This window comes from Salvelinus namaycush, chromosome 26 (genome assembly GCF_016432855.1).
Source record: "Salvelinus namaycush isolate Seneca chromosome 26, SaNama_1.0, whole genome shotgun sequence".
Classification (NCBI taxonomy): domain Eukaryota; kingdom Metazoa; phylum Chordata; class Actinopteri; order Salmoniformes; family Salmonidae; genus Salvelinus; species Salvelinus namaycush.
This window is the reverse complement of record NC_052332.1, coordinates 32,157,005-32,181,377: the sequence shown is the minus strand read 5'-3', so window position 1 is coordinate 32,181,377 and position 24,373 is coordinate 32,157,005. Positions and strand designations below refer to the sequence as shown.

At 44.6% G+C, this 24,373-nt stretch overlaps 2 protein-coding genes across 2 annotated transcripts; one reads left to right on the top strand and one right to left on the bottom strand.

Moving 5' to 3' along the window:
• Window positions 1-328: 328 nt before the first annotated feature.
• LOC120021436 (ras and Rab interactor 2-like) lies at window positions 329-9,967 on the top strand. The gene is made up of 10 exons (XM_038965203.1): window positions 329-572; window positions 3,291-3,485; window positions 3,717-3,831; window positions 3,945-4,017; window positions 4,108-4,199; window positions 4,499-5,563; window positions 5,691-5,999; window positions 6,124-6,255; window positions 6,351-6,517; window positions 8,099-9,967. The coding sequence occupies exons 1-10, from the start codon at window positions 567-569 to the stop codon at window positions 8,411-8,413; spliced, it is 2,469 nt and encodes an 822-aa protein (XP_038821131.1). The 5' UTR covers window positions 329-566; the 3' UTR covers window positions 8,414-9,967.
• On the bottom strand, window positions 9,446-23,295 carry dpp3 (dipeptidyl-peptidase 3). Its single transcript, XM_038965204.1, has 18 exons — window positions 23,196-23,295; window positions 17,549-17,879; window positions 17,177-17,266; window positions 16,946-17,083; window positions 16,736-16,810; window positions 16,391-16,481; window positions 16,152-16,282; window positions 14,313-14,443; window positions 14,153-14,211; window positions 13,849-14,043; window positions 13,603-13,715; window positions 13,141-13,233; window positions 12,824-12,886; window positions 11,359-11,483; window positions 11,111-11,231; window positions 10,712-10,891; window positions 10,416-10,578; window positions 9,446-10,253 (listed from the first exon to the last, which is right to left on the bottom strand). Exons 2-18 carry the CDS (start codon window positions 17,816-17,818, stop codon window positions 10,111-10,113), a joined length of 2,181 nt encoding a protein of 726 aa, XP_038821132.1. The 5' UTR covers window positions 17,819-17,879; window positions 23,196-23,295; the 3' UTR covers window positions 9,446-10,110.
• Window positions 23,296-24,373: the final 1,078 nt, after the last annotated feature.

The following is a 24,373-nucleotide window of genomic DNA, read 5'->3' as shown; positions in this document are numbered from 1 at the left end:
CTTGTTGTTGCATTTGCCTGGTAAATGATGTCAATTCTTGTCTCTAAAGTATCAAATTAAACAGACATTTACATTTCAATAAATAGGCTGTGTATGTCTGTATAATATGTTAATAATTGCAACCTAATTTGGTTGCAATGGTGGTGAACACTCGGACGTTTAAAAATAATTGATGCAGATTAATTGTCTAGCCCTCCACAAAGTACAGAATACAGATAGATTGTAATTGTTTTTTAGAGGCGAATTTCCCATTCAAAAGACTATATCAATTGAATTTCCGCAACGTGGTGACGGGCGCACGCGTATTTAACCTTGGTTCAGGTTTGTTTCTCTCCCAAGTGTGAATGGAAAATATAAGGAAGACAGCAGAGGAGTGCCAGGAACTTCTAAACTACAGCTTCACAGAGACTGGAGAGTCCCAGACAGACATCATGGCATATCCAGAGATCTAGGACTATTACATTCTCTATACTTTTGAAGTTTCAATGGCATTTGGAAATTCAGGGATCAGGTGGGATTTACAGTAGGCTATTCAGAATAATCTCTGGACGACAGGGGATCGGGAGATGAAGGTAAATTATGTCATGTTGCCATTTATTTGAAAGTGTAAAACAAGAAACAGTTGTGAATATTTGTATGAGTAGTGAAATCACGAGACCTGACACTCTTAACTGAAGGTATGCAAGAAGACCGCAGATCAAGGAAGTGCCGCGCACAGAGTGGTACAGACCGAGCAGCACGCAAGGCAAAACGTGTAGATAAGACGTGGAAACAAGTATGGTGGAAGTCCATACCATATCCACAAATAGGGTGCTGTAATGTTATTATTAATTCAAATAAAATACAAAATACATTTGTTCAATTTACTGAATGAAGTACCCTTTGATATCATGGTCAGTTATTACAATATAGTAAACTGTTATTTATGGAGAAAAAAAAATCACCACTGGTTCCACAACATAAGAGCTGTATAACGCCATTAATGAACTAATTTTAAACTACTTGTTTGGCACTACACCTTCATGTTATTCTAGCATTTCACAAGCATTTCGCTACACCCTCAATAACATAATTTACTAAACACGTGTATGTGACTAATAAAATTTGATTTTGATTTGATACTGTATATTCAGGTCCTGGCAGGTCATTACACCATCATGTTATTCTAGTGATACTGTATATTCAGATCCTGGCAGGTCATTACACCTTCATGTTATTCTAGTGATACTGTATATTCAGGTCCTGGCAGGTCATTACACCATCATGTTATTCTAGTGATACTGTATATTCAGATCCTGGCAGGTCATTACACCTTCATGTTATTCTAGTGATACTGTATATTCAGATCCTGGCAGGTCATTACACCTTCATGTTATTCTAGTGATACTGTATATTCAGATCCTGGCAGGTCATTACACCTTCATGTTATTCTAGTGATACTGTATATTCAGATCCTGGCAGGTCATTACACCATCATGTTATTCTAGTGATACTGTATATTCAGATCCTGGCAGGTCATTACACCTTCATGTTATTCTAGTGATACTGTATATTCAGGTCCTGGCAGGTCATTACACCATCATGTTATTCTAGTGATACTGTATATTCAGATCCTGGCAGGTCATTACACCTTCATGTTATTCTAGTGATACTGTATATTCAGGTCCTGGCAGGTCATTACACCTTCATGTTATTCTAGTGATACTGTATATTCAGATCCTGGCAGGTCATTACACCTTCATGTTATTCTAGTGATACTGTATATTCAGGTCCTGGCAGGTCATTACACCATCATGTTATTCTAGTGATACTGTATATTCAGATCCTGGCAGGTCATTACACCTTCATGTTATTCTAGTGATACTGTATATTCAGGTCCTGGCAGGTCATTACACCATCATGTTATTCTAGTGATACTGTATATTCAGGTCCTGGCAGGTCATTACACCTTCATGTTATTCTAGTGATACTGTATATTCAGGTCCTGGCAGGTCATTACACCGTCATGTTATTCTAGTGATACTGTATATTCAGATCCTGGCAGGTCATTACACCTTCATGTTATTCTAGTGATACTGTATATTCAGATCCTGGCAGGTCACAGTTGTTTTTTTGTCAGTTATACAATAGTCTCATTGGGTCAGTCTTATGAGGTTCAATAGCAGGCTTCGGAATAGGCTATTCATTCTGGACATGTTTTATTGCATTAAACATATGAATACACATTTAAGCTACTGGTTTAAATTTTAGACCTGTACCTCTCAATTGTTTGCTGGGTTAGATTAGCATTTTCACACACTTCTCTGTAGGTTTGGAGAGTGTTTTCACCAAGTCTCACCAAGTCTAAACTTGCCAGGCTTCTATGGAGACTTGGGCAGCCAGCCCTACATCCACCTCTTCTCCAGAATGGTGTTTTAGGCTCAGGGGCATATATACAGCAGCAGCCAATCCCTGGAAGGAAGTTGGAGGTGATAACTACCTCTGTCAAAATATAGCCACACCTTCTCATATTCAAAGGGTTTAAAAAGCTAAGACAAAATTATACTTCAGTCCCAGCAAGTTCACTGTTGAGGGTAGGATCCTTAGGATTTGTGCACACACTAGAGCCACACACACTAAACACCCTCACGTGTGGTGAGTCGTACTCAGTGGATGACATACACCCTCCAGATTACTCAGTGAGAGGAAGGAATACGGTTTGGGAGTTTCCCAAAAGGACAGAAGTAGTGGTCAGCACGGAACACAGAACACATGACATGATGCATGCTGGTGTTACCAGAACGGAACAGGAAGGGTACTGATTATGAAGCATTAGTCTGAGGAAGAGCAGAACCTCAAAGAACGTGTATTCTCTTGCTGGTGTTTTACCTTCAATGGGAAGCATCATTGTGGCAACATAAAGCATAACCACATGGTGTACAGATACCATATAGTACTCGTGCTATATACTGTATGTCCAACCATTCCAGTGTTTTTTTACTTGCTATATTGTATTTACTTCGCCACCATGGCCTTTTTTATATTTTTATTTATATATATATTTTATTTGCCTTCACCTCCCTTATCTCACCTCACTTGCTCACATTGTATATAGACTTATTTTTCACTGTATTATTGACTGTATGTTTGTTTTACTCCATGTGTAACTATGTGTTGTTGTATGTGTCGAACTGCTTTGCTTTATCTTGGCCAGGTCGCAATTGTAAATGAGAACGTGTTCTCAATTTGCCTACCTGGTTAAATAAAGGTGAAATAAATAAATAAAATAAATAAATGTCTCTGTTCCCCAGATGCAGGAGGACCCGGTGTATGATTTCCCTGAGCCGGTAGGGAAGCCGATAGGAGAGAGGCGGGCTTGTCTTCAGCGTAGCTCCCTGAAGAGCATCAGTGTGCTGGACCGTCTGCTTCTCACACACCCCGTCTGGCTGCAGCTGTCCATCAACTCTGCTACCGCTCTGCACATCCTACAGAGGGAGCCGCCTGGGGTGAGACCAGTGGAGGCTGCTGAGGGGACGATGGCTCATAGTAATGGCTGAAATGGAGCAAATGGAATGGCATAATTTTGTTTGATGTATTTGATACCATTCCATCTATTCCACTCCAGCCATTACCACGAGCATTTCCTACCCAATTAAGGTGCCACCAACCTCCTGTGGGTGAGACGCACACCGCACACAAACCACAACCTAAGTTTGCATATATCTGTCTCTCTGCAGACCTTTCTAGTGCGCAAGTCCAACACCTCGCAGAAGAAGGTGCTGTGTGTCAGGCTTGCAGATGACTGCCTCCCCTCCTTTTTCAAACAATTTGTCATCCAGGAATTGGACTCCAGTGAGTGTTGAAAGAGAAATCCAGAGATGTTCCATCTACAGCCCGTTGCAGTGAACAATGAGGGTCTTACTAATGATCTTATCCTTGCTTCCCCATCTCCCTTCCATTCACAGCTTTCTCCTTGGAGAGAGCTGCTATCAGTTTCCCTGACCTCTGCCGGCTCATCGCCTTCTACTGTGTTAGCCGGTATGTTCTACATCACAGTAGAATAGGTTCAGGACCTTTAGACCAATCAGACCTGTCTATAAAACCTATTGTATGTGCTGTCTATTTCAGGGATGTGTTGCCCTTCCCCCTGGAGCTCCCTGAGGCCATAGTCAAGGCTTCATCCCACAAACAGCTGGAGTCCATCTCCCACATGGGAGTGGGTAGGTACCACAGAGGTCTGATGATCCACCAAGGTCTTGGCCATTGTTGAAATGCTAGCTGCCATTGTGTGCTGTACACAACTTCTCAACAACTCATCTCTAGGTTTCTTCCTCAGTTTCTGCCTTCTATGGAGTTTTTCATAACCACTGTGCTTCTGCCTCTGCGTTCCTTGCTCTTTGGGGTTTTAGGCTGGGTATCTATCTGTGACAACTGCTGATGGAAAAAGGACATTCGATTGATTGATCAAGGATAACCTTGAAGAATAATGCTGACATAGTTTTGCATCTTTTTCATTCAGAGTTCTGGAGCTCCCAGCTGAACTTCAGAGGTCCACGCAATGGGCCCCCACGAGTGGAGGAGGCACCGCTGCCCCCTAGCCCCACCCCTGAGGATTGTGCCACACCCGAGGAGAGCCCCACCCTGTTTCAAGAGTTCTGCTCCATCCAAACACGCAGCCCCCGGGAGCTGAACTGTGGGGCAGCAGGCCAAGGGGCTCTCTGTTTCATCAACCCACTCTTCCTGCAGTTCCAGACTGCACTGCACAGACGCCGCCACCAGTTCAAACGCAGCCTCAAGGTGCGTGTCTCCACTGAGAACTCTAGCCCCTTGTCCCCACCATTTGCTCCTCCCCCTCCCCCACCTCTGCTGGCAAAGAAAAAGAGCAAGAAGGTCCATCAGGCTAGTAGAGCAGTGGAGGCCAGAGTGGAGGGTGAGGGAGGGACAGCACCCGTCCAGGAGGACTCAGACTACTTGCAGCCATGCTTGGTTCTTCCAGTTCTTCCGAAAAAGACCAGGGTCACACCCACACTGTCTCCCACTGCAGAGGAGGATGACTACCATGTGCCCATAGGTCTCTTGCAGGGACTGGGCCAGGAGAAAGGAGGTGAGGGGGAGGAGGTGAGTGAGGAGGTGGATCTCTTGCTGGAGCAGAGATATGCTCCCTCCCTGAGTGAGTTGGACAGCAGCAGTTCCCTCAGCAGCTTGGAGGAGGCAGAGGAGAACTCAGAGCGACCTCCCCTCACCAGGGGAACAAGTAACCCCTCACCTCCATGCACCTCTCCCGCTCATCAGCCCGTCTCAGCCATGCGCAAGCTTAGTGCAGCCTTTGTGTCCTTCTTTGTGCCTGAGAAGTGCGTGGCGAGGCTGGTGGAGGACCTGTCCCGTGACAAGAGGACTGCGTTTGGTCTCCTGGTGCAGGACTTCCTCAGGCAGCAGCGCGAGGTGATCAAGCCTCAGTGCCAGAGATCTGGCATAGAGCTACTGCAGGGCATCCGTCTCTTCCTCTCCCAGGCCAAGACCTTCCTGCTGGACTGTGGAGACCTACAGCCCCCCATTGAGACCATGGTGCATGATGATGAGAAAGGTACAGCAGACATTAGTCAAGTAAACTGTCAAAATATGCTCAGTCACTTTAAATACAACCAGTACTAGCATGTTTCCCTAGTGATGATGACATGTGACATTTTATGAATGAGCTTGTTTGTGTGCAGACCTGGTGCTGGAGAAAGCCATGTTCCGCTGTGTGCTGAAACCTTTGAAAGGACAGATAGATGGGACACTGAAAACTTTGCATGAGCGAGACCGCTCCACCCAAAGCATGGCAGAGAGCCTGGCTAAGGCCAGGGGAAAGACCCCGTTGGAGTGTTTTGGAGTGCGGGTGGGAGTGCCGGATGCTGCCAATGTGGAGAAGGTGCGGCAGAAGTTAGCTCTCATGAGGCGGGCCTACTCTCCCATTGACAAGGTTGTGCTGCTCCTGCAGGTCTGCAAGCTCATCTATAAAGCCATGAAGGACAAATCAGGTGAGGGCTTTTCTTTGAGTGAATGTGATAGAGAAATAAACATTACAGAACCAACAGCTGCTCTCCCTACCATCGTTGGTCTTGTCTTGTCAACATGGTTGCTTTGTCTTGTCTCCATGAGCAGGCCAGGAGTTCGGTGCAGATGACTTCCTGCCAGCCTTGTCCTATGTCCTCGTACAGTGTAACATGCCTGAGCTGTCTGTGGAGGTGGAGTACATGATGGAACTGCTGGAGTCATCATGGCTCAAAGGGGAGGGTAAGGCTTTAAATATGAAGTATTTATACATTAAATGTGAAAATAATTTGAATAGTATGTGATGCCAAATAGCCATTTTGTAATGCTTGTGCCAGGTGGGTACTACCTGACCAGTGTGTATGCCAGCCTGTGCCTGATCCAGAGCAAGCCTGAAGTAGTACCCTCCAGTGGGCTGACCCGCGAGACCAGAGACTCTTTGAAAGACTGGAGCCGGCGCCGGAGCCTCCAGGCGCAAAGCCAGAAAAACTTACGACAGCAACTGGTACGGCTCAATTCATTGATTTATTAGCACCAATACTATATAGCAGGGGTAGGCAACTATACTGAACAAAAATATAAGCGCAACATGCAACAAATTCAAAGATTTTACTGAGTTATAGTTCATATAAAGAAATCAGTCAATTTAAATACATTTATTAGGCCCTAATCTATGGATTTCACATGACTGGGAATACAGATATGCATCTGTTGGTCACAGATACCTTAAAAAAAGGTAGAGGCATGGATCAGAAAACCAGTCAGTATCTGGTGTGACCACCATTTGCCTCATGCAGTGCAACGCAACACATCTCCTTTGCATAGAGTTGATCAGGCTGTTGATTGTGGCCTGTGGAATTTTGTCCCACTCCTCTTCAATGGCTGTGCAAAGTTGCTGGATATTGGCAGGAACTGGAACACGCTGTCGTACCGTTGATCCAGAGCATCCCAAACATGCTCAATGGGTAACATGTCTGGTAAGTATGCAGGCCATGGAAGAACTTGGACATTTTCAGCTTGCAGGAACTGTGTACAGATCAGTGCGACATGGGGCCGTGCTGAAACATGAGGTGATAACAGCAGATGAATGGCATAACACTGGGCCTTAGGCTCTCGTCACGGTATCGCTGTGCATTCAAATTTCCATCGATAAAATGCAATTATGTTCATTGTCCGTAGTTTATGCATGCCCATACCATAACCCCACCACCACCATGGGGCATTCTGTTCACAACGTTGACATCAGCAAACCGCTCGCCCACACGATGCTATACACGGTCTGCAGTTGTGAGGTTGGGACTTCATACTGCAATATTTTCGAAAAAAATGTTGGAGGCAGTTTATGGGACATTCCTGCAGTCAGCATTCCAATTGCACGCTCCCTCAAAACTTGACTCATCCCTGGTGACAAAAGTGCACATTTTAGAGTGGCCTTTTATTGTCCCAACCCAAGGTGCACCTGTGTAATGATCATTCTGTTTATTCAGCTTCTTGATATTCCACACCTGTCAGGTAGATGCATTATCTTGGCAAAGGAGAAATGCTCACTAAAAGGGATGTAAACAAATTTGTGCACAATATTTTAGAGAAATAAGCTTTTTGTGCATATGGAACATTTCTGGGATCTTTTATTTCAGCTCATGAAACCAACACTTTACATGGTGCGTTTATATTTTTTTTCAGTGTAGATTCAGCCACGGGATGATTTTTGTCAGCGGAACAGTTGTAATTTGTACACTGCAAATTGATCACAACTAAGCCCAAAAAGAGATTCATTTTGGATATTTTCAAATACAAACTCATTTTTAGCTTAATTCCTTTTGACTTGTCTGTCCTGTTTTTATACCAAAAAACTGAAATATCCCCTTTCCCCCCTTGCAGGCTAATTTCTGCCTGTTGCCGACCCCCACTGTAAAGAATCCCACATCTAGCAGTAATACTGAACAGAAATTAACACACACTCGTCATAACTAACAGATGTGGAATAATATGCCACAGTAGAATACCTCTGTAACCCAAAGCAACCGTAAGGAATGCTTGATACTGTTCTCCTGAGTACATACCTTCTTTTCATTCTGTGTTGCAGAGGTGTGTCAGGGTTCTGTTTCTAGATGGAGAGAACAGCTGGATGAAAACCCTGCAGTGGAGAGCAGGAGTTAGTGGGGGGGCCCTGACCCAGCTCTGTGCTGCTAAATTTGGGGTGGACAACCCAGAACTGTACAAACTGTACTGGCGGAGAGAGGGGGAGATCAAAGCCCTCCCAGCACAGGCCCAGATCCAGGACCTACAGGGCCAAGGCAGCAGTGGGACACCCCTCATATACCAGCAAGCCAACCAGGATCAACTCAAGACTCGCAAACTAAACAGAGAGGAGGCGGTGGACTTTATGGGATTACCTTGAGGTCCACTTTGGTATCCACACATTATTGACCGATTTTCTTAAACCACTCAACTGCAAGAAAGAATTGCTTTGTACTTTATTATTAAACTATTTAAATGAGCATTTTCTGTATGGAGATTGCAGACCTGCCAACCCTGTCCAACTTTTCAGATTACCAGACGCGCGCGGCAAATTGGAGATTCATCTCGCAAATCTAGTGCGAAGGCATTTTAGAAGCATTGCCTCTATAGCTAATACCGGACTCTCATTCATTCTTCATCGCGCAGTCTTCTAAACTCCCGACTCCATTTAATGCCAATATGTTTATATTTATTTGTGATTATACTTTTGTAATGCTTTTTGTGACCTGGATCATAATTAGTTAGTCTCAGGTTGCGTGAACCTCGTAATGTTACGTGGATAACACAACTAATGGGACGCAGAATTAAATGTATATCACACTCGCACAAATGCGACCAGTTATTTTTCGTATTTGCATTTAATTTCTTTCACTAGCAAATGCGAGTGAACTGCTGGCACGTTAGAGCCCACTGAATGTCCATCTTATGTTCGCTAACGTTAACTTGAACCAATGTGTTTACCTTTCCACAACACACGGTGTCGAAAAGGGATTTGTCCATGTTTAAGTAAAGCTGACAGTCGGCAAACTCAGCATGTCAACAAACAGAAAAGGCAGACAGGGGATAGCTACGTGGAATAATGATGTATTCATCTCCATGTCCGTTGACACAAACTCTGTATATGTCTGTGTTGCAGCTCGAGAATCGGGATGTTAGATTTACTCAGTGGATTTACTTTATTACAATGTAACAAAAATCAGGCCCTATCCATTTCGACGTACTCGTACATGGACAGAAAATGGCAGAGTTGGTACGCAAAATGCGTGCATGTTGGCAGGTCTGAGATTGCAAGGTAATGAGAAATAAATACAAAGGTCTGTGTAAATTATATTCCAATGTGTACCAGTTTAGTATGCAGCTGATTACGCAAGTTATCTGAGATATTTTTCAGAACAAAAAACAGACATAGGTCTTATTTTTTAAATCAAATTTATTTTTGTATAGGTTGTTTCTCAACAACCTAACCAAGAGAGAGACTTACAGTACTGTGGACCCTTTGACAATGCCTTGCCTTTGACCATGTCACAGTGGTGGCTTCAAGTGCCCTGGACACAAGGGCCGAAAAGCTTATCATATGATTAATATTATTTTGAAGTTCTATAAAAAGAACATTGTTAAGACAAAGAGCAATTGAAATGTGTCAACAAAAGTTTAAGATTTGATTGTCACAGTTGATGGTGAACCGTGTATAGTCCCCTTGAGTCACTTAGCTTTTTTTTATACTCTGGCCTTGTTTCAAACTGACTTCAAGCTCCTATCACTAGGTCCTTTCAACACCAGATTGTTTACACTGTTCCTGTCCTTCCTGATATTGCAAGGGGGAAATAACTGCATAATGATAGGGACTTAACGTAGTTTGAAACTGTGCCTCGGGGGTGAATGTCTCTCGTCTCCCAATCACAGCCATAACCACATGTGCATTCCACCCTTGACTGATTTAGGCATTTGACAGTGAAAGATCCTTTCTTATGACAGGTCCACACAGACCAGGGATGTTTCAGTCAGAAGCCGGCATGGGCAGAGCAGTAGCATGTCTGGGTCTTAGCAGTGCTTTGACTGTGTATCTGCACTGTTCACTCAGCACCAGCAGGGGGCATCTCTCTTGTTCAGCTCTAGCAGGTGGGCCTCCACCTCCTCAGCGTCGTCTGCAAACCGTTCTGTGAAGGAGCGGATCAGTCCGGCTGCACTACCCTCGTATTCCACCAGCTCCACACTTTCACCTGCATCACACAATACATCAAGTCTTAGAACTAGAATGGTTTAGGCCGGGTGATAAAAAAGTCTTATTATCAAGAAGGTAGACCACTTAGTAGGAAGATATATGAAGGGCCATTTAAAATGTAGACGTGTCTTGGCATTAGGACAGGGGGAAAAAGACTGACCTTTGACCCTTGTGTTGGCCTGAACAAACATCTTGCGAGCCTCTTTGCGCAGGAGAACAGTCTCCCGCAGGCGCAGGAAGTTGTGAGAACCAGTGTCTGACACAGCTGAGTAACCCTCATACAGAGCTCTGCCTCCCTCCACATCAGCTGTGGACTTGATGACCTGCAGGGACATGGATTATAATGGGTCAAATAGGAGACTTGATTAGATTTTTAAATTGAATATTGATGGCTGGTAATTTACCCCTGTAATCCCAGCCATGACCAAGACATTTTCTAGGATTCTACGGCTGTACCTGTAGTTTGCATAGGAACCTCTCGATGGCAACTTTGCCCACAGTGTGGACCTTGCTGCGGTCCAGTGTTATGAGGGCATCTGGGCGCCCATCCTTTCCTGTGCTCTCCTTCAGGGTCACCAGCCCCTCGCCAGCCTCCAGGAGCACCCGTAGGATCACAAAGCGAGCCTGCATGTGGGCCTGAGACAGAGACAACAGGAGGTTCAGTCAAACAGACACAAGGGGTCACATATAGCCTCATACAACCAGACTGATTAACACTGCAGCGAACCATTCATGTAAGCACGCGAGATCATACTGGCTAGCTCTCAAGTCAGTGGGAATGCAATTCAAAAGAGCTTTAGAGTAAGAAAGACAGCATGATAGGCTGTACTATACAAAGGACTGAACTTCGCTGACCTGTCTCCAGCTCTTGCTCTCGGGGGTAAAGAACTCCAGGCCCAGTAGGCCAGCTCGCACCATGTTGAGCCAGTTGATGTACACCACCTCCTTTGCATCCTCGTCCTCATGGCCAAAGATACTGCAAACCCACAGGGACATCATCCTTGTTAGAGCAGCCTGACCCACATAAGATCACTGTTTATATATTCATGTAGCTTCAGTGAGTAACAGGGTATGTGTATGTGCGCGTGCGTGCGTCAAGGTACCTGAGCACGTGTTTGTTGAGACAGAGGTAAAGCCCCACACACTCGGCCCTGCACTCTTCATAAGAGCAAGAAATGGTGGAAAATTTGCTATCCCATGTTTCATTGCCTTTGTACCAGGTGGTGATCTGAAACACATAAACCATACTTTAGACAATACTTAAACCAGACATTTCAAGACTTAAATCAAGATCATAGATACACTATATATACAAAAGTATGTGGACACCCTTTCAAATGAGTGGATTCGGCTATTTGCTGACAGGTGTATAAAATCGAGCACACAGCCATGCAATCTCCATAGACAAACATTGGTAGTAGAATTGCCTTACGGAAGAACTCAGTGACTTTTAACGTGGCACCGTGATAGGATGCCACCCTTCCAACAAGTTTGTTAAATTTCTGCCCTGCTAGAGCTGCCCGGTCAACCGCAAGTGCTGTTATTGTGAAGTGGAACGTCTAGGAGCAACAACGGCTCAGCCACGAAGTGGTAGGCAACACAAGCTCACATAACGGGACCGCCGAGTGCTGAAGCACATAAAAGCTTCTGTCCTCAGTTTCAACACTCAGTACCGAGTTCCAAACTGGCTCTGGAAAAAGCATGGGGAGCTTCATGAAATGGGTTTCCATGGTCAAGCAGCCGCACACAAGCCTAAAATCAATATACGCAATACCAAGCGTTGGGTGGAATGGTGTAAAGCTCGCCGCCATTGGACTCTGGAGCAGTGGAAACGCGTTCTCTGGAGTGATGAACCATGCTTCACCATCTGGCAGTCTGATGGACGAATCTGGGTTTGGCGGAGGCCAGGAGAATGCTACCTGCCCGAATGCATAGTGCCAACTGGAAGTTTGGTGGAGGAGGGATAATGGTCTGTGGCTGTTTTTCATGGTTTGGGCTAGACCCCTTAGTTCCAGTGAAGGGAAATCAATGCTACAGCATTCAATGATATTCTAGACGATTCTGTGCTTCCAACTTTATGGCAACAGTTGAGGGAAGGCCCTTTCCTGTTTCAGCAAGACAATGCCCCTGTGCACAAAGCGAGGTCCATACAGAAATGGTTAGTCGCGATCGATGTGAAAGAACTTGACTGGCCTGCACAGAGCCCTGACCTCAACCCCATCGAACACCTTCGGGATGAATTGGAATGCTGAATGCGAGCCAGGCCTAATCGCCCAACATCAGTGCCCGACCCCACTAATGCTCATGTGGCTGAATGGAAGCAAGTCCCCGTAGCAATGTTCCAACGTCTAGTGGAAACCTTCCCAGAAGAGTGGAGGCTGTTATAGTGGCAAGGGGGAAACTCCATATTAATGCCCATGATACTGGAATGAGATGTTTGATGAGCAGGTGCCCACATTTTTCTGGTCATGTACTTTACCCCAACAATAAATGATGCTGTCTCAGAATCAGTCCAAAGCAAAGAATTAAGAAAACGTATGATACCAAACGACTGATGTATAGACTCACCTGTTCTCCAGTCTCAGGATTGCGAACATTATCCTGCTCGAAGTTGAAAGTCCCCTTCTCATCCTGTACACGTGACAGCACATAATGATACAGCCATTGTGAATGATTAAGTGTAACTGAAAACCAGACATTTCGATATTAAAGGAGCAATCTGCAGTTCAAACAATAGCAAAGCGGTCACCTGGCCACTGTTATGGTAAACAGCTTGGGGGGGGGGTTGAGTTGGAGAAATGTAAGCACTCAAATGCATAGACTAGGCTATGGATGCAAAGACTGACCATGCATGACATGAGTATGGATGGAGAGGACTCGCTCACCTGGACAAAGAGCTTCCCACTGCCATGGCCCAGCAGCTCATGGAGGCCAACCTGCACCTCGAAGGAGGGCCCCTTCCACTTAATGTACATATCCTGAAAGACAGAGAGCGACCATTGAAGGAACTGAAAAAGATCCGACTGAGACATAAATTGTATCTTTGATAGGGCCCTGTGTTTTGTGCAATAATGCCACATGACCTGGATTTTAACATTTATTTAATGCTTTTCCATAAATTGATCCCACTTTTTTTCATGTCAGATAGTCCAGAACCATTCCAAGACAATTGCTTTCAGTTTTGGTCTAAATCTAATTTCTGGATAAGGCAAAGAAATACAGGATAAAACCTTGCTATGACACATGATTGCCCAAATCACAAGGCCCTACACCTGGTACTGAGGAGATCATAGTGAGCTAGTCGTTTACCTCGCCTTCCTCATCTAGGAAGGTGAGCTTGTCATTACCTTGTCTTCCTCATCCAGGAAGGTGAGCTTGTCCTTCTCGGTAGCGTAGGCCACAGCCAGCACATTGCCCAAGGAGACATTCTTAAAGCCCTCCGACTGTCTGATGTCATCATCTGGACACAGATCAGACACACAGAGTTAACGTTTAGCTGAAGTCATTAAGAGATCCTTCCAAGACCATAAGAAACTGTGGATCAGTCGTGTCAATATTAATGAGATAAAGAGTCCGTTGGAAGTGACACTCACAGTTGGGAATGTTAATGCCAGCTGGAATGCCACTGCCAGCGAACGTCAGCACGTCCAGGGAGGTGAAGTCTGGTAGGAGGAAACGGTCCTTCTCAAAGTCTTTTGGCCATGGCAGCTCTGGCAGCAGCACCTCGGCTGAGCTCACCAGCTTAGCAAAGCGTTCACTCATGGCCTTGTTCACCACAGCCACAAAGCCTGAGGGAAGCAAAGACAAACCTTAATAAGATCACCAAGGAGTCTTCCAAAACATGTCGTGATAATAGGGGTGATATTGATAACACATGCTTTGCCTCTTCATTTGTACCTTCAAACTCTCCCCTGGAACCAAAGGGATCCCTGTAGCTCTCGATAAAGCCAATATAACTAGGAGAGAAATGGGAAAAAGAAGAACAGAAAATGAAGAGATTGCTACTTCTATTTCATCCTGAGTGGAAGGCCAAACGTGGAGGGCAGTGCTCTCTCACCTCTCAACGATGGGTCCCTTGTCTTTGATCCAGAAACGAGAGCCCTCCTTGTGCGCTTCTATGGACCCAAAGGTGAAACTCTGTGCATATTCCTGCAGCATTCGCTTCTGGTTCTCATTGGCAGCATGGTCCTGTCATCAAGGACAAGACGTTGACACGAGACCAAACCCACATTTCTAAGATGCACTAGTAGTTTTGAAACACTTTTTAATTGATAAAGGGACAAAAAAACAGTGCATCCAGAAAGTTTTCAGACCCTTTGACTTTGTCCACATTTTGTTACACTACTTACACAACTTGTTACACAACTTTTTCTAAAATATATATATTTTTTATTGATTTTCTTCATCAATCTACACACAATACCCATAATAACAAAGCGAGAATAGGTTTAGAAAATGTTGCAAATGTATTAAAAATAAAAACAGAATTACCTTATTTACATAAGTATTCAGACCCCTTGTTATGAGACTCGAAATTGAGCTCAGGTGCATCCTGTTTCCATTGATGATCCTTGAGATGTTTCTACAACTTGATTGGAGTCCACCTGTGGTAAATGTTATTGATTGGACATGATTTGGAAAGGCACACACCTGTCTACATAAAAAGGTCCCACAGTTGACAGTGCATGTCAGAGCAAAAACCAAGCCATGATCTCGAAGGAATTGTCCGTAGAGCTCCGAGACAGGACCGTGTCGAGGCACAGATCTGAAGAAGGGTAACAAAAATTGCAGCATTGACGGTCCCCAAGAACAGCAGCCTCCATCATTCTTAAATGGAAGAAGTTCGGAACCACCTCGACTCTTCCTAGAGCTGGCCGCCCAGCCAAACTGAGCAATTGAGGGAGAAGGGCCTTGGCCAGGGAGGTGACCAAGAACCTGATGGTCACTTTGACAGAGCTATAGAGTTCATCTGTGGAGATGGAAGAACATTCCAGAAGGACAACCATCTCTGCAGCACTGCACTAATCAGGCCTTTATGGTAGAGTGGCCAGACGGAAGCCACTCCTCAGTAAAAGGCACATGATAGCCCGCTTGGAGTTTGCCAAAAAGCACCTAAAGGACTCTCAGACCATGAGAAACAAGAATCTCTGGTCTGATGAAACCAAGATTGAACTATTTGGCCTGAATGCCAAGCACCATGTCTGGAGGAAACCTGGCACCATCTCTAAGGTGAAGCATGGTGGTGGCAGCATCATGCTGTGGGGATGTTTTTCAGCGGCAGGGACTGGAAGACTAGTCAGGATCGAGGGAAAGATGAACAGAGCAAAGTACAGAGAGATCCTTGATGAAAATCTGCTCCAGAGCGTTCAGGACCTCAGACTGGGACGAAGGTTCACCTTCCACCAGGACAACGAACCTAAGCACACAGCCAAGACAACGCAGGAGTGGCTTCGGGACAAGTCTCAATGTCCTTGAGTGGCCCAGCCAGAGCCTGGATAGACCTGAAAATAGCTGTGCAGTGACGCTCCACATCCAACCTGACAGAGCTTGAGAGGATCTGCAGAGAAGAATGGGAGAAACTTCCCAAATACAGGTGTGCCAAGCTTGTAGCGTCATACCCAAGAACACTTGAGGCTATAATCGCAGCCAAAGGTGCTTCAACAAAGTACTGAGTAAAGGGTCTGAATACTTGTATACATTTATTTTTTTGCAAGAATGTCTAAAAACCTGTTTTTGCTTTGTCATTATTGGGTAGTGTGTAGATTGAGGGGGAAAAAACTATTTGATCCATTTTAGAATAAGGCTGTAACGTAACAAAATGTGGAAAAATTCAAGGGGTCTGAATACTTTCCGAATGCACTGTACATTTGAATTACAATATTGTCTTTGAACTCACCTTTGCTTTCTCCAGATTTTCACTCACTTTCTTCATAAGGTAAGCATAGTCTCCCCTGGACACCGTGAAGACACAGTCCTCAAAGTCATATCTGCCACACCTGGTCTCCCCCTCACCATCCACTGCACAGTCTAGCAGCAGGGGATTTAATAAAGAGAATGCATTACTGACATTAACAGAAAAATAACCAGTGTTTCCTCAATTAGCATAGCTTTTTAAAAAGGACATGGCACTCTCACCTTTCTGCACAGCTGACGCCAGGCGCACCTCATAGCTGGCCTTCCCTTCTGATTTGTTCTTGAACAGTCGTGTGTTGTAGGCACTCAGGTTCTGTAAGGGAGACACTTATATAAATGTACATTTTAGTCATTTAGCAGACACTCTCATCCAGAGTGACTTACAGGAGCAATTAGGGTGAAGTGCCTTGCTCAAGGGCACATCAACAGATTATTCACCTAGTCGGCTTGGGGATTCGAACCAGCGACCTTTCTGTTATTGGCCCAACGTTCTTAACTGCTAGGCTACCTGCCGCCTAACTCCTAAAATACTAATAACACAGACATAAGACAAACTTGAATACACACCTTTGAATCTAGGAATTTCTGGGCCAACTCTGCATCCTCCAAGCAACAGTTCCCTGAGAAGTATGTGGTGACTCCCTGAGAACGAGAAATAGAGCAACATCATTATCAACACCTAAGCTACAGTATACAGGATTTATTCAAATAACTAAGGCTGGCAATAAGGGAACCCATCACCACATAAGGTGGTAAGAAAGTCAGGAAGTCTCTCACCTTGTCCCCCAAGCCCAGCTGTTTCTGTTGGTCCTCCAGGGAGAAGAGGAGGGTGGAGCAGCTGTCCCACAGGGCCTCCATCTCACTGGGGCTGTCCTGGAATGCCTGGCTCTGCCACACAAGGGCCTTCAGCTTCTCCTATACCGCAATGAGTGGTTATTAAAGGACACCGCCGTGATTATGCCAAGGCTTTTTTTATAATACATTCAGTTATAAGTGAGGATGATCTACCTGGGGGAGGTTGGGAATGAACTTGGTGTCTCCAAATGACTTGTAGTTCCCCATGTTGGCATAGAGACCAGCAGCATAAACAAGAAAGGCCTGTAAATACGGAAGAAAAATAGCTATTATTATCTAGTCAGGCTGAGTTACAGAAAACATGTTTATTACAACAGGCTGAGTGGCTGGGAGTATGAGCAGGTGGAGTGGATGTGTGACATTCAACACACAGTGTACTTTGTACTCTAAAGCCTATATTCTGATAGAACTCTAAGCCTCTACCATCACTGTGTGTGTGTGTGTGTATACACAAATTCAAATTCTATGTTCATTGTTTGACTCAGTTTTTCTCCCAAGACTCTGTAGGCAGGTGCATTACTTGACCTGGTACTCTTCAGGACTAAGTCCAGCTGCAGTGGCCATGCTCTCCAGCTGTGCTGCTGGCTGCTTGCGGAACAGCCTCTGTAAGAGAACGAAGATGGAGGCAGACTCAGGCGAGGTCTGCAGCAGCACAGCCAGTCCTCCGTACCAGGCAGACCGGGAGAGGTAGTGCGCATAGAGCTTTTCTCTAGGGGACAGCAGGCGAAAGGCTTCAGTACAGTCCAGCGCAGAGATCCCAATGTCATTGGGGAGGAAGTACTGAGAGTCCACCATGGTGAACAACAATCTGGACGCTTGCAGCTGCCTCTTCAACACAACACTCACTGTTGAGAATCTGTAGATGTAAACAAAATACATATTATTAGCTCCAAGAAATGTTTCTAGATGTATGGTCACATTTCCACACTAACATTATGTCTCAAGTCATCAGGTGAGAAGTTCTGAGAATCCTTCCTGGCTGTAACTTTAACTAAATACATTGCATGATAAAGCAATCAAAACTAGCTAGACAGCTACATCCCGTTTAACAACGAAGGAGCAGATTGGCTGACATTGCCATTCCATGGCTGCTGTGGCTTCTGCTACTTAGCAGGAGGACGAAAAGGGCAGTTTTACGGAAAGACTAGCAGTCGTTCAATCTTCTCGGTGTAACAGTTGGGAAAAATGGGACAATTAGGAGTACAACGCATTTCTCATCCCTGGACTGAGGTACATTTTCCGAACCATATCTTGCACCGGCTCCGCGGTAACTAAGGCCATGTCTACACTTGACAGTTCATGCAGCTTTTGATTCTAATCATGTGAGTTGTGATCATGAAATTCCGAACACGTCATGCATCAGCTACATTTAAATGTGTACCATGTCCACATTGTGTCCGGATTCCCTTTTCCAATGCCTGTATGCATTCTGCAAATGGTGGAACATGCTAAATCTGATAACACAACTTGATGACAACTACTTTATCCAGCTAACAGGTTAGCATAATACTAGCAAAACAAAAATATATATTTTCGAAATAATTTCATTTATGAAGCCAGCAAACACGTTTCTCACACACTAGGAACGTATTTCATCCAACATTTAAAGAAAAAAGGTGCCTCTTGCTCCCAAAACCACGTTTTATGGAGACTTGTGTGCAGAGCACTGCTGACGTCGCCCACTGTATGTGCTTTCGGTAGCCTGATTGCGTCCAGACTGAGGAGAAAGCTGGACACAATGTGTCCCTGACCACTACCTGAAGTTGTCAACCAGATCTGAACACTTTTTTTTTTAAACATTTAACTAGGCAAGTCAGTTAAGAACAAATTCTTATTTACGATGACGGCATACCGGGGAACAGTGGGTTAACTGCCTTGTTCAGGGGCAGAACGACAGATTTTTACCTTGTCCGCTCGGGGTATCGATCCAGCAACATTTCGGTTACTGGCCCAATGCTCTAACCACTAGGCCACCTGCCGCCCTGATCCGACCACAATGCGACTAGACCCAATCTTCGATTCTAATTGCGGAAGTCACATGTAAGTGTCAAGTGTAGACACACACTTAAAGCTGCAATATGTAACTTTTTGGGTGACCCGACCAAATTCACATAGAAATGCGAGTTATAAATCTGTCATTCTCATTGAAAGCAAGTCTAAAAAAGTGGTAGATCTAATCTATGTGCGCTATTTCTATGCTTCCTGTTTTTAAGTTTAGCTTTTACTTTCAGTTTTGTACATAAGCTTCACACAGCTGAAAATACAATATTTTTGGTTATGGAAAATATATTTCACAGCGGTTCACAGCGGTTTATAACTTTGATGGAGGTGGGAGCCACAAAAAAATGGAACCCCCACCTTCCGAGAAAAACATTTTGAAAGCTCCCCTCGTGACAGCGAAGATAAAAAAAAATGTTTTAAAGTTAATTTCCTGCAATTGTACACATTTTGCAATGGGGCGGAGAGAAGATTTAGCATTTTTCTAACTCATTTCATGCAATTCTACTCATTTTGCCACGGAGTAGAGAGAAAAATGTGCAGATTTTCAGCTAATTTCCGGCAATTCTACACATTTTGCAAAAGCGTTGACGAAAATGTTTGCCGTTTTTAATATAACGGATTATCAATGGGCCCCACCCAGGTCTATAATTCAACCATGCTTACTACAAGTTTAGATAGCTGGCCCCTAGACTAACTTACCAATCAAATAATTATTTGCTGACAATGGTATTGAGTACCTGCTGATGCACAACCAAATTTCTAAAATACACCTTGTGTATTCTATTATTTTAACTCTCAACAATTGAGACCCAGACTGAGTTCCCAAAAATAATAATACATTTATATATATTATACACACACACACTCAGTAAAAAAAGAAACGTCCCTTTTTCAGGACCCTGTCTTTCAAAGATAATTTGTAAAAATCCAGATAACTTCACAGATCTTCATTGTAAAGGGTTTAGACCCCGTTTCCCATGCTTGTTCAATGAACCATAAACAATTAATGAACATGCACCTGTGGAACGGTGATTAAGACACTAACAGCTTACAGACGGTAGGCAATTAAGGTCACAGCTATGAAAACTTAGGAACACTAAAAGAGGCCTTTCTACTGACTCTGAAAAATACCAAAAGAAAGATGCCCAGGGTCCCTGCTCATCTGCGTGAATGTGCCTTAGGCATGCTGCAAGGAGGCATGAGGCCTGCAGATGTGGCCAGAGCAATAAATTGCAATGTCCGTACTGTGAGACACCTAAGACCGTGCTACAGGGAGACAGGACGGACAGCTGAATGTCCTCGCAGTGGCAGACCACGTGTAACATCACCTGCACAGGATCTGTACATCCGAACATAACATCTGCGGGACAGGTACAGGATGGCAACAACAACTGCCCAAGTTACACCAGGAACGCACAATCCCTCCATCAGTGCTCAGACTGTCCGCAATAGGCTGAGAGAGGCTGGACTGAGGACTTGTAGGCCTGTTGTAAGGCAGGTCCTCAACTGACATCACCTGCAACAAACGTTGCCTATGGGTACAAACCCACCGTCGCTGGACCAGACAGGACTGTCAAAAAGTGCTCTTCACTGACGAGTCGCGGTTTTGTCTCACCAGGGGTGATGGTCGGATTCGTGTTTATCGTAGAAGGAATGAGCGTTACACCGAGGCCTGTACTCTGGAGCGGGATCGATTTGGAGGTGGAGGGTCCGTCATGGTCTGGGGCGGTGTGTCACAGCATCATCGGACTGAGCTTGTTGTCATTGCAGGCAATCTCAACGCTGTGCGTTACAGGGAAGACATCCTCCTCCCTCATGTGGTACCCTTCCTGCAGGCTCATCCTGACATGATCCTCCAGCATGACAATGCCACCAGCCATACTGCTCATTCTACGCGTGATTTCCTGCAAGACAGGAATGTCAGTGTTCTGCCATGGCCAGCAAAGAGCCCGGATCTCAATCCCACTGAGCACGTCTGGGACCTGTTGGATCGGAGGGTGAGGGCTAGGGCCATTCCTCCCAGAAATGTCCAGGAACTTGCAGGTGCCTTGGTAGAAGAGTGGTGTAACATCTCACAGCTAGAACTGGCAAATCTGGTGCATTCCATGAGGAGATGCACTGCAGTACTTAATGCAGCCGGTGGCCACGCCAGATACTGACGGCTACTTTTGATTTTGACCCCCCCTTTGTTCAGGGACACATTATTCCATTTCTGTTAGTCACATGTCTGTGCCACTTGCTCAGTTTATGTCTCAGTTGTTGAATCTTGTCATGTTCATACAAATATTTACACGTTAAGTTTGCTGAAAATAAACGCAGTTGACAGTGAGAAGACGTTTAATTTTTTGCTGAGTTTATATACACTGAACAAAAATATAAACATTAAAGTGTTGGTCCCATGTTTCATGAGCTGAAATAAAATATCCCAGAAATTGTCTCTCAAACAAAAAGCTTATTTCTCTCAAATATTGTGCACATCCCTGTTAGTGAGCATTTCTCCTTTGCCAAGATAATCCATCCACCTGATAGGTGTGGCATATCAAGAAGCTGATTAATAAACAGCATGATCATTACACAGGTGCACCTTGTGCTGGGGACAATAAAACACCACAATGCCACAGATGACTCAAGTTGAGGGAGCGTGCAATAAGCATGCTGACTGCAGGAATGTCCACCAGAGCTGTTGCTAGAGAATTGAATGTTCATTTCTCTACGATAAGCCACCTCCAACATCATTTTAGAGAATTTGCAGTATGTCCAACTGGCCTCACAACCGCAGACCACATGCATGGCGTTGTGTGGGAGAGCGGTTTGCTGATGTCAACGTTTTGAACTGAGTGCCCCATGGTGGCGGTGGGGTTATGGTATGGGCAGGCATAAACTACGGACAACGAACACAATTGCATTTTATCGATGGCAATTTGAATGCACAGAGATACTGTGACGAGATCCCGAGGCCGATTGTCATGCCATTCATCCGCCGCTATCACCTCATGTTTCTGCATGATAATGCACAGCCCCATGCCGCAAGGATCTGTACACAATTCCTGGAAGCTGAAAATGTCCCAGTTCTTCCATGGCCTGCATACTCACCAGACATGTCACCCATCCAGCTACTTCTCACAGTCATTGAAGAGGAGTGGGACAACATCCCACAGGCCACAATTAACAGCATGATCAACTCTATGCTAAGGAGATGTGTCGCGCTGCATCAGGCAAATGGTGATCACACCAGATACTAACTGGTTTTCTGATCTTTTTTTCTTTTAAGGTATCTGTGACCAACAGATACATATCTGTATTCCCAGTCATGTGAAATCCATAGATTGGGGCCTAATAAATTGACTGATTTCTTTATGAACTGTAACTCAGTAAAATATTTGCAATTGTTGCATGTTACATTGATATCTTTTGTTCAGTATATATAGTTTTTTATATTGGCCTACAAAAGGTCCACGGGTCACAAAATGTAATATATACGCATAATATATGCACAAACTGTTTCGGATGGGGAGCATGCTGTGGCCTTCAACCTAAATAGAAAGTATGTCTGACCCTAGTGCAACTGTAATAAAGCGGGTCGGATCTGCTAGCTACTAGCCATCTAGCTAGGTTAGCCAGTGGGAGCGAATGGGTTGGTTCAATAAAACATTAAAGGTACTAGCTAGCTAGGATAAACTCCAGATTTTGCAATATAGATTGCCGCTAATAGAACATTCGTAACGCTGGTGTTCGTTCGAAACCATACACTTTTTAACTTACATAACTTTATAGTAATAGTAGAACATGGTAGCAGCCAGTAGCTAGTTATCCAGCTACCGCTATGTATTGGGGTGTAATCATTACGCCGATTCTGTTGCAAAAGTTTCGTCTATTAACAAAACGTTTTGTGAATGCAAACGAGAGTTTATGTCCCTCTCTTTTTCGTTCCATTTTCTCGGTTTGGTTCTTAAACAGTAAACTGTTTCCGTAATGAATACACCCCTGGCTAACAGCTAACCTTAGCTAACTAGTCAGCCGGCTAGCTAACGTTGAGTGAGTAAATTCTCTGTCGCTTGCTACTGTACATTTACAACACGCAAGCCTTTAATCAGGTTACAACGAAACATCCAGCAGTGATTATGGTGTATTTCTGTTGCCGTTAAATCAAGTTTGTATTAGACTACACTACCTGATTATTTGTGGACACGTCTGAACGTCAAATTGCAATCTCACTCTCAAATTCACTTCCTATGTTCGTTCAATGCCAAGCCCACCTGCCTTCTTCTTCGGTGGGGTTTACCCAAAGTTATGATGCATTACCGCCACCTACTGTACTGGAGTGTCGGACTAGGGACATTGATAAACAATTTTATTTAACTAGGCAAGTCAGTCAAGAACAAATTCTTATTTACAATGACATTCTACCCTGGCCAGACAACACCGGGCCAATTGTGCGCAGCCCTATGGGACTCCCGATCATGGCCGGTTGTGATACAACCCGGGATTGAACCCAGGTCAGTAGTGACACCTCTAGCACTGTGATACAGTGTCTTAAACTGCTGCGCCACTCAGTCCCCCAAACCAAATCCTACCTGCCAGCCCAGTTGCTCTTACAAAAGAAAAACAACATATTTGAGACTATATCTATTCAATATACTCTATACTAATTTCTTGTATCCTCTTCTCCCTCATACTAGATCTCAGCCTATCTTTTTCCCTCTGATACTGCCCACACTGGAGCAATACATGCTCCACAGTCTCTATTTCCTGACATTAATCACACTTTCCTGTTATATGCTATCCTATCACATTTAAAGTCTTATTCAACCAGCTTGTCCCACCTACTTGTAAAAATAGCCTCCTCTCTTCTGTCGCTTCCTGCCGTCCTCCCCAACTTTCCTCTGTACTTGAAATAAATGCCTGCTCTTAGTATCTCTATTCCACTGCTCCTGCCATCTCTGCACCATCACTGTCCATATCAGGCTTCTTGCCTCTGCCTTGCTCATTGAAACTACAACATCCCCACTACTAAGTGCTTGTTTAAAAAGTACATCAACTGCCTTGTTCCTCTCTAACCCTCGTTCCCCTCTATCTGTTTACCCATCTGTCTAATCCTGCCATGGGTTTGTAGTACATCATAAAGCAGGTCTTGTCTGCTACGTGAGCTAAAGGACTGCAGACTCATCAACACTGCACATGAATCAGAGCAAATAACTACTCTGTCTGGCTTGACTTCCTCCACCCACTACAAGGCCAACAGTATGGCCATCAGCTTCGCCGCATGGTATAGAGGTCCTGGATGGCAGGGAGCTCTGCACCAGTGATGTACTGGGCCGTACGCAATACGCTCTGTAGTGCCTTACGGTC

Excerpts from the sequence above, each read along its gene's own strand:
- LOC120021436 (XM_038965203.1), top strand. Across the intron at positions 4,018-4,107 it reads GCCTTCTACTGTGTTAGCCG|GGATGTGTTGCCCTTCCCCC; the intron begins GTATGTTCTACA and ends TGTCTATTTCAG. Across the intron at positions 6,256-6,350 it reads ATCATGGCTCAAAGGGGAGG|GTGGGTACTACCTGACCAGT; the intron begins GTAAGGCTTTAA and ends TGCTTGTGCCAG.
- dpp3 (XM_038965204.1), bottom strand. The coding sequence starts at position 17,818 with ATGGTGGACTCTCAGTACTTCCTCCCCAATGACATTGGGATCTCTGCG. Across the intron at positions 17,267-17,548 it reads TTAGTCCTGAAGAGTACCAG|GCCTTTCTTGTTTATGCTGC; the intron begins GTCAAGTAATGC and ends CCGTATTTACAG. Across the intron at positions 14,044-14,152 it reads TTCCAGGGGAGAGTTTGAAG|GCTTTGTGGCTGTGGTGAAC; the intron begins GTACAAATGAAG and ends TGCTTCCCTCAG.